General features: G+C 34.0%; 3 protein-coding genes across 6 annotated transcripts in view; 1 reads left to right on the top strand and 2 right to left on the bottom strand.

The window, feature by feature from the left end:
• Window positions 1-950, top strand: part of LOC107027827 (SART-1 family protein DOT2-like) — a 3,345-nt gene extending 2,395 nt beyond the window's left edge. The window contains exon 4 of one of the 4 annotated variants that reach the window (XR_003578600.1): window positions 713-950. The gene's annotated coding sequence lies outside the window, so the exon portion shown is untranslated. Of the gene's footprint in view, window positions 1-410 lie in introns of all 4 variants that reach the window. The other 3 variants (XR_001457782.2, XR_003578594.1, XR_001457775.2) reach the window with 3 other exon arrangements.
• Window positions 951-1,689: 739 nt separating this feature from the next.
• On the bottom strand, window positions 1,690-2,844 carry LOC107011455 (protein SRC2). Its single transcript, XM_015210969.2, has one exon. It carries the CDS (start codon window positions 2,667-2,669, stop codon window positions 1,824-1,826), a length of 846 nt encoding a protein of 281 aa, XP_015066455.1. The 5' UTR covers window positions 2,670-2,844; the 3' UTR covers window positions 1,690-1,823.
• Window positions 2,845-5,716: 2,872 nt separating this feature from the next.
• Window positions 5,717-9,176, bottom strand: part of LOC107007748 — a 12,542-nt gene continuing 9,082 nt past the window's right edge. Inside the window, exon 2 of the mRNA XM_015206507.2 lies at window positions 5,717-8,047. Coding sequence (XP_015061993.1) covers window positions 6,069-8,047 — 1,979 coding nt within the window. The 3' untranslated portion in view covers window positions 5,717-6,068. The remainder of the gene's footprint in view (window positions 8,048-9,176) is intronic.

Here is a 9,176-nt window from a genome sequence, read left to right as displayed (position 1 = left end):
GGGGGGGGGGGGGGGGCGGTTTATGAGGTGACCATGTTTGATCCTGTGAGTTTGGGTGGAGAAGAAAGTCATAACTCATAACTTATATTATTATTTTCAAGAACAAATTGCAGCACATCTTCTGTGCTATTCAGTGTATAGTTTTATCCAAGTTCAATTTGAATTAGTGTAGTACTATCCTATCTCATCACCAACCCTTCAGTGTTCCCATATTTTTATCATATCTTGATTTATATGTCATCTTTCAAAATTACATTAGCACCCATCTTTCATTTAAAGTGAAAGATTAGTCATGACAAGAGAATGAAAATCTTGCACAAGATGAAGGTTAGTGATTTGAATAATTTTGTTCCTTGTTTTGATTGCTTAAGCTGTTTTTAGATGCTTAACCGTATTACTGAATGATACAGGGTATACATGTCAAGTGTGTGTATGTATTTGACTGGAAGAAGGCCTATTTTGTGTTGATCTCAAGGTTTTGTTTCGTGGGTCGTTGAGTTCTTGTTGAATTTATATGAAGAATCAACATCAGTGGAATAAATTAGATAATAGCAGCAAGTCTGTACTGAATTCTCTGGTGTATGCTATTAAACATGAGTGAAAATAACCTATTTGTACAGTAAAAAATTAAGCTGAGGCAAACATGTGTAAGCATCGTCACTGTATTTGTGCTCCAACATGCTATTTCACATTCGCGTTCACTCAAATACAGCACAAGTTTGACAAGGAGGGAAGGAGTTGCATTTTACGTTGTCGGAGAGTGATGTGATCAAGTGGTGTAAGCTGTGCTGCTACCAGCAATCGGGTCTTGAATTTAAGCTCTAAATGGCATGTTGATTGTATTGAAAATCATTTGATATTGTATAGTTAATATGAGGTGTGCTGCAAATGCCTCTGTTGATTGATTATGCTCTGCAAATAATACTATGAATGTTCACCGTTTCTCTTTTTGCTATGCTGTTACACAACTGTTCAATTCCCCCCAAAAGAATTATTCCTACTTCACCAAATATATATAATAATAGCAAGACCAAAATAGTTGGTACATGGAAACTCATATATGAAAAATTGTTCCTTAGGAACTAAAAGCATATTCTGCTAAACAATCACACTTCACGATACAAGATCTACAACATCATAGTCAATATAATTCTAGAAGTCAAATTTAGGATATGATAAAATCCAATACTTGCCTGGTGCTGGAAGATCAAAATAAGAAGTATTGGAAAAATGTTATATGCTTCGAATAGAAGCCTCAATTACATCTTTATGATTGATATAAAAATGTCTGTCCCATCATTTCTATGTCACATTGTCTCTAATATAAACGTATTAAAACTGAATTCTCGTGAAGATGTGGAGTACCAATGATGAACACACAACTCATTCAATGTAGAAAGATGACTTTCGGTAAATGCACGATTTAAACCTTTGACTAATTTCGATAAATACACAGTTAAGAATAAAACATATATCCCAAGAGATCTGTTTCTATATCAAAAAGTTATTCCATGATTTAAGACATTCCACAATACCATTATTATAAGACATGATGGAGTGATTGTAGAATTGATTTAACACTTCAACTAGAGCATATAAAAATAAAAAGATCTTATATTATTCTTTATTACTCGTTCAAACGAGCCCCTAAAAGTATGACAAACTATTTTAAAGAAAAAAAGGAAATAGTAGTGTAAGGTTGATCTGAATAACTAAATAAAAAATAAACATCCTTCAAAATCTACCTTAGTACCAAAGTTTATTACATCTCAAAAGTTTTTAAAAAAAAAAACAAAAAAAAATTTACAAACTTAAAAATTGAACTAAAAATCAAAGTCACCACCACCCATATCATCCATAGCATCTCCGTACCCATCACCATAAGCAGACATCTCTCCGACGTCAGAAACCATATCTCCCACCAACAGACCACCAAGCAATCCTGCACCCAACCCTAACCCTAATCCACCTCCCATCTTGTTCTTCCTCTTTGGCGGTGGGGGTTGCACCGGTGGATATCCGTACCCAGGTTGTGGTGGCGGATACCCATACCCGGGTTGTGGTGGCGGATATCCATAACCCGGTGCACCAGCTTGGGGTGGGTATGCGTACCCACCTTGACGATGAGCCGGAGGGGGTGGAGGTGGATATCCGTATCCAGAATTTTGCTGATTATAAGCCATACCAGAATGCATTGGAGCAGGATAAGCCGTAACAGGTTCATGATGTACATCTCTCTTCGGCTCAGGCGCCGTAAATTTTTCCCCAAATTTATAGGAAAATTTCAGAGTACCTTTAGGTTTTCCGCTCTCTGTAATCACCGGATACTCAACGAGCCTCTCCACTGTGCCATTAGAATTGAACAAATCATGAACAGGAACAGATACCTCACCAATATCTTTATCACCTAAAGTACGATCAGATTTGAGACGAAAAACGAGGTAAGTCCCTGATTTCGTGAGAAACGATTCATCGAGAGTGAATTTCATGGAGTGATTCCACTTAGGATTCGAGCCGCTATTCTTATCAACAAAAGTTTTCTGCTTAGTAGCCTTGCTTGCGTAACTGGAGATGTAAACTTCTGTATAAACATCCATTTTAGAGAAAGTATTGACATTCTTTATGCCGTCTGCAGAGATCACTTTGATGTCTAATGGACGCAACTCCATTGTTGTTGATATTGGATTGTTGAAGAAAACGGGTAAAATATTTGGAAAATGAATAATAGTTTGTTGAAACTAACTCCGATGATTCTGTTTATGGGGGGAACGAATTTATAGGTGGAAGTATAAAGAGAAAAAGGAAATAAACAGGAAAGTTCGAATAAACCGACTACAACAACGATAAGGATTCCTCACCCCTAATTAATAAATTTCGTAATAATTTCTAAGTAAGCAATGACTACATAATATATTCTTTTTCACACCTATTTAATAGAGAAAATGCTACTCTAACACCTATTACAGAGACATATTTATATTATAATAAGATTCTATTATCTTCTTAAATTTATTTTATAAGTAATTTTATATTCATTTTTTTAAAAAAAAAAGATAAAAAATTATTAATAAAACAAATTCAGAGAGATAATAGGACATTTGTATAGTACAAGTGTCTCTGAGATTTCAGGCATAAGTTGAGAGAGTACTTATGCATTATTCCTATTTAATATCATAAAGTATTCTAAGAATAAAAGTTGGAAAAAATAAATGTATCTATTTTCATATTTTTATAATGATAAAATAAAATTAAAAATAATGAACAAATAAAAGTTTAATTGTAATGCTTGAAGTATAAATGGTTACGTTTCATTTTGTCTCTTAGCTCAATCAAATAGGAGTAATAGCCATTGACTATGATTTCAGCTGTCTTTGAGGCTCAATGGAAAGACAAGGCTTCATCATTGACGTTTTGAAGTATTGAAGTGTAACATTTAATAAATATACGCTCTCCGTCTTGGATTATTTGTCATGATTTCTATTTTTAGAGTTAAATTATAAAAAATTTGACTAACATTTTAAGATTTATTTTTTTAATCTAAAAAATTATAATTTATAGTACTTTTCACGTAGTTTTAGAATATTTAATTTTTTTTAAATATCGAATTAATATAATCTAAATTATCTTTAAAAATTAGTTAAATTGAATTTTTAATAAGCGTAATATGTTAAATAATTTCGAACAAAGGGAGTAAAAATAATTAAATAATTTTTTTTACAAATTAAAGCTTATATTAAAAAGAATGATATATTTTAACTTTATCTAATTAAATTAATGAAATAAATTGAAACGGAGAGAAAGATAAATATGCTCTTTGTTTAAGACCGTTCCTTTTGATAGGTACAAATATTTGGTGGAAATTTAACTTTTTGTCGATGTGATTTAATTTCCAGAAAAAGCGAGAGCGCTCTAGTGTTTTTGTAACAATAAAAATAGTAGACGCGTTATCCGAACGGAATATAATTTATCGATTTTCGTATCATATAATATAATATATTATAATATTAAGCGCCCAATTTCCGAACAAACGTCGTGTCTACTGCGTGTTCAAATGCACCTTATGGAATAATCTATGCACTTGTGATGAAATTTCCAAGAAATTATATCAGTTTTTATAGTAATACAAATTGCTCCAATAATGAATGTTTTTATCTCATAAAATTAGTTATACAACTAAAATAAAAGAAAATACAAGGATTTGTGGCAGAGACTATTTCTTTTTCATTCTAAATTAAATGTTTCATATGAGTTTAACTATTTTATTAGGAAGCATTTTATCTGTAGAATTTTTAAAATGAATACTCATTTAGTCAGGTAAGAAACTAAAAGTTAATAATTTGATAATTATAAAATTATATTCAGACTATAGAAGTCTTTGATTATTAATTTACACTATACATAAATTATAGAAGTATTCTATTATTAAGAAATTATTGTATTAAAAAAAGAGCAGAGATATGATGTAATTTACTCTTTTCTCTATAAAATTAAAATATATAAATTATATATAAATAATATGGAGGAATTGGATTCTTTCACTTGCACTAAACAGCAATTTCACACCCATATTTTTTTTGGCCAAGCTAATGCAATTAGGATCTCAAAACAAACTGGAAGATTAGCTTACATAAAAAACTAACCTTAATTATGTATTGATTTACCTTCTTAATTACATTTAATATTTGTTAGCTCTTTTCCAGTTGAAAAAAGTAGAGAGACTTTCTGACTGCTAATTTTAACAGTCCAAGTCCAACCAAAATGACAAAATGAAACAACTAAATTGTCCGATTTACTCCAAACAAATGCTCCCCGCCTTCACTTGTACTTATTTACTATACTAAAAATACATTTCACTTTTTACTTATGTACTATACTAAGTTCACTTTTGATCATTTACTTTTATATTTAAAAATAATCTTTTTCATATTTTATTCTTAACAACGGCAACTATCATTTCAAATAATTTCTCAAATTCATTAAAACCAAACACCAATTAATATTGATATTACAGTAAAACATGCACTTAATTTATTATTTTTTAGTAAAAAATATAAACAAGTAAAAATAAACAAATACTTACAATATGCTAATTATTTCTAAATAAGTGATAACTCGTAAATTAGGTTGCATATAGATCAATTCAATTTTAAAGTTTATCGATTTTACTTATTGGCTTTCGAAATGTAGAGATGCTAAACCGTTATAGATTATAAATATATTGACTTATCAGTCATTGATTTTTTGGTTATTGATTGTCATCAATTTAACCATTAAAATTTAACACAAGAATAAATCAATGAAAATTATTTAGAAACAAGGTGGCAAATCAAATGAATCGTATAGATGAGTTCATTTGCTCAAAAGCAACAAAGTAGAATAACCAAGATTTTTAGATAGCCGAAAATAAAATAAGAAACTAACTGAATGAAAGACTTAAATAAAAAATGATATAAATATAATTATTTAATTTGCTATCGAATTATCGATTACTAACCCATTAAAAAAACCTCAAACAATTGTAAACCGATAACCCAATAACCAAAAAGATCAAAACCATCATTTGAACTGCTAAACCAATAACACATTAATATAAAAAAGTTTTCGATTCATTTATGTAGAAAAAAGATTTTTTTTTCGGTTCATTTGTGTAGAAAAAAGTTTTTTACTTAATGCGAATTCTAACTTGGTTCTTAAGATTTCACTTTGATTCAGAACCTGCATGCAAACAACTTCTAAACAGTTCTATATAATTCCAGTTTTTAAAATTATAACATATCAATTCAGAGAATCTCAGATGATGAGATTTCGTTGATTGGGGAAGGAGGATAGAAGAGTTGAAGAAAAAAAAAAAAAAGAAGAAGATGGCACAATCACTATCATTCTTCTTCTGATACAGGTCATCTGAAAGTATACAATAGGGAGATATTTTCAGCAATTCCATTATCCAGCAGGTGGCAGCTCCTTTAGCATGCATATGCAGATTTGGCTCTTCGGACTCTATATGTTGTGCATTGTGTCGATGAGTTTGTGGCTTAGCCCAAAAGTCTTCCAAAAATGAAGAACCAATTTTATTGAAGGCCATTATAAGGGAAGTAGCCCAGTAAATTCGTCAGATCGGTCACAATGTCACTGCACTTGGTGAGAAGGGCTAGCATTTGTTGTGAAAAGTTGGCTTCAGTTGCAGAAACTTGATTGTTATAATTGGGCGCATTTCTATGAGGAGCTTGAAGAGCAAAGTGAATATCATTTGGTGCATTGACATAATGAGCAGTAGAAGGAAGAGAGAGCATGGATAACTGACTTGTATAATTGTTGATATTAGAAGTAGAAGATGCACTTCCATCAGCAATACTACTAGTGTTGTTGACGTTCTTAATATCATTCATCTGCTCACCTCTATCCCTATTAATATTATCTTCTGCACCCAACATAAATTTTACACGTGGGGTTCCCCTATTACTACCATTCCCACCATCTGTCGTCGGCCCTTCCTCACCTGGGGGTTTCTTCAGACATGATTTCAGCTGCCCAGCCTTTCCTGAGGACCTCGAATCAGCTGACCCATCTTTTGGTGCGGAAGTCCCGCCACTATCATTCTTCGTAGTTTCGGTGTCTTGTGCTTCAGCCGTCACTTCTCGAATAGAGCATCTCACGTTGGTGTTCCCAAACAAATTCGTGCTAGCACTTGCAAATCTAAAGGCCTGCACTGCATGATTCCTGTACAGGTAGACCAAACGGCAGGTGGACGACTTCCAGAAGACCCGAGTAGCTGAATGATCCAGAGCCCCAAAACGGGCAAACCTCGCCTTCAGCTCAGAAATGGAGGGAAGAGCTCCATTAGATGGAAACTTCATAATAAGCATGGTCGGATCAGGTACCTTTTCTGCCGGGTCCCTCTTGACACTATCTGGCTTAGATGATTTCACAGGTGTTGAAACCAGCTTCTTTGCAGGTATTTCCTTGCTTTCACCTGGTTTAACTTCTGAAGTCTTACTGGAAGGCTTCCTCTGAGCTGCCAATGTTCTCAAATCATTGATCTTCTTCTTTTTCTTGGCAGCCAGTTCCTCTTGCCTATCTGAAGTACCCCGCTTTCGTCCTCCTTTGGTAGAAGGATCATCAGGCCTGGCAGGATTCTTTTGTGGCTTCAGATTTGATGTTTTTTTCACATTATTGCTGGGGCCAGTGTCTGATATAGGGGCTGCAACAGGTAACTTGCTGATGGGGGTACTTGACTCACTCTCAACGCTTTTTCGATACACAAGGGAACGGAATTTCAGGAACACTTCTCGTATAGTATTTAAATTTCTGCTCTGGGCACCATACAAGGGATCAAGAGCAATCGCATGGAGATCACTTAGTAATTGACGAATATCAACGTTGTCGCTTCTAATCCCAACCTTATCATCTGTTACCACACGGTCAGGCACAGAGCTATCTGCAGGATCACCCTTTTGCTGAATATCCATTTGAAGTTCTTCCTTGGAAACTGAAGGAACTTGGATAGACTCTCTTGCAACTTTTTCCACTAGCGGATTATCTGAAGAAACAGCTGCTGCTGGTGCATCCATATGATTAGATTCAGTTTTCATGCCCAACACCACCTTCTTCTTCTTTTTCTTCCTCTCAGTTGATGGACTACTTCCACCACTCACTTCTCCACCAGAACGTTTACGAACCTTGACTTTATCTGAAGGCCGCACAACATCAGTACCACCATCTTCAGCATGTCTTTCTACATGAAGTTCTTCCACATTAGCTACCTGACTTGAGGGCTGCTTAAAGCTCTCAATCAAGGTGGAGCCAGAGGCATCTGCAGCACTAGGAGATACATCTTTTCCTGCAAAGGAGGAGCTGTCTAGATGAGCGGGCTGGTCCGATGAACCTGCTTGTGCTGGACCAACTTGGTGGACTTTCAGGTTAACAGGCTCATCTCTGCGTTTAAACAGATATCTGTCTTTCTCCACTTGGTCTTTCATTTTATTAGATTTTGCAGAACCTTTTACCTTACCCAGAGTTTCTGCATGCACCAATCTGCCACTCAAAGGAGCTGTAAAATTACAAACGCACAGAAGACACATGTCAGCAAATCTGATCACTAGTTGAGGACTTTGTTTCCACAAAAAATGCACACTTATTTTCCAAAAGATAATGATACAAAACGTTTCAAGAGAGAATTATAAGAAGAATAAAAACAAGACTTCAAACTAATATTAGAAAAATAAAATTTCAGACACGGTAAAGACTCAGACTCCAATAACATGACCAATAGATGATGGAAGCCAGCAAATAAAATAAAAAATCACTTTTGTCCATTCGTGCAAACAAGAGTTGGGTGATGTGGATAACCTGTACAGCCAAAAAGACAAAAATCACCTTTTATCATCGTGGTTTCACCACATAAAACAAGGTTGAAAAGTCAAGTAGCTGGGTTTGCACATAAACCATCATATTTTAAATGGCCAACTCAACACATGTAAGGCAGGAGTAACAATTTTAATTTGGCCAGTTGCTAATTACATTCATCCCAAAACGCTATGTTCTCACTCTTATGCCACATTTCTTTACTGCTTATTTTAAATGAGGACACTCCTTGTGCGTATAATAATTCATCTAAAAAACTTCTAACCAAATTCAATTATTCACCAGCAAATACAATATTTACAACTTGACACCCTTCTTCTATTTTTTAAAATGGTAATGGTAAGTTTTTATTTATTCATAAACAACACTACGAATAGGCTGGAATTATGGGCATTGCGCCAAAAGTGTGGAAGGCAAACCACCCCTATCTAAATCTAAAGCAAATCTAGGAGCTTTAAGATAGATTCAGCTTTACTTGCAAGTTCCAGCAAACGAGATAGCAACCCCTTCATAACCATATGAAGATAGTGAAACCTTTATACAACGTACACAATACTAACATTGTCAAATTATCTCATCCCATATTACTACTTTGCAATTTAATTCAACACTTCAGTACCACAATTGTTTCCTAAGAATGGAAGACTCCTATGGGGACACTAACTCATATCATCAGTTTGGTTTTAGTTGCTTTCTACAGGTTTTTTCAGTGACTATCTTACACGTAAAAATATAGCATTATCGATTTATGAGTCATAATACCAGATTATCAAAGACGGTTTTTTTGGGTGTGTGTGTGTGTGTTGGGGGTGGGT

Source organism: Solanum pennellii, chromosome 1, assembly GCF_001406875.1.
Source record: "Solanum pennellii chromosome 1, SPENNV200".
NCBI classification, from domain to species: Eukaryota; Viridiplantae; Streptophyta; class Magnoliopsida; order Solanales; family Solanaceae; genus Solanum; species Solanum pennellii.
Note: the sequence above shows the minus strand (reverse complement) of the source record. Positions and strands in the feature narration are given on the sequence as shown.

What these genes read in the sequence shown, in the direction of transcription:
- LOC107011455 (XM_015210969.2), bottom strand. Translation starts at nt 2,669, where the DNA reads ATGGAGTTGCGTCCATTAGACATCAAAGTGATCTCTGCAGACGGCATA.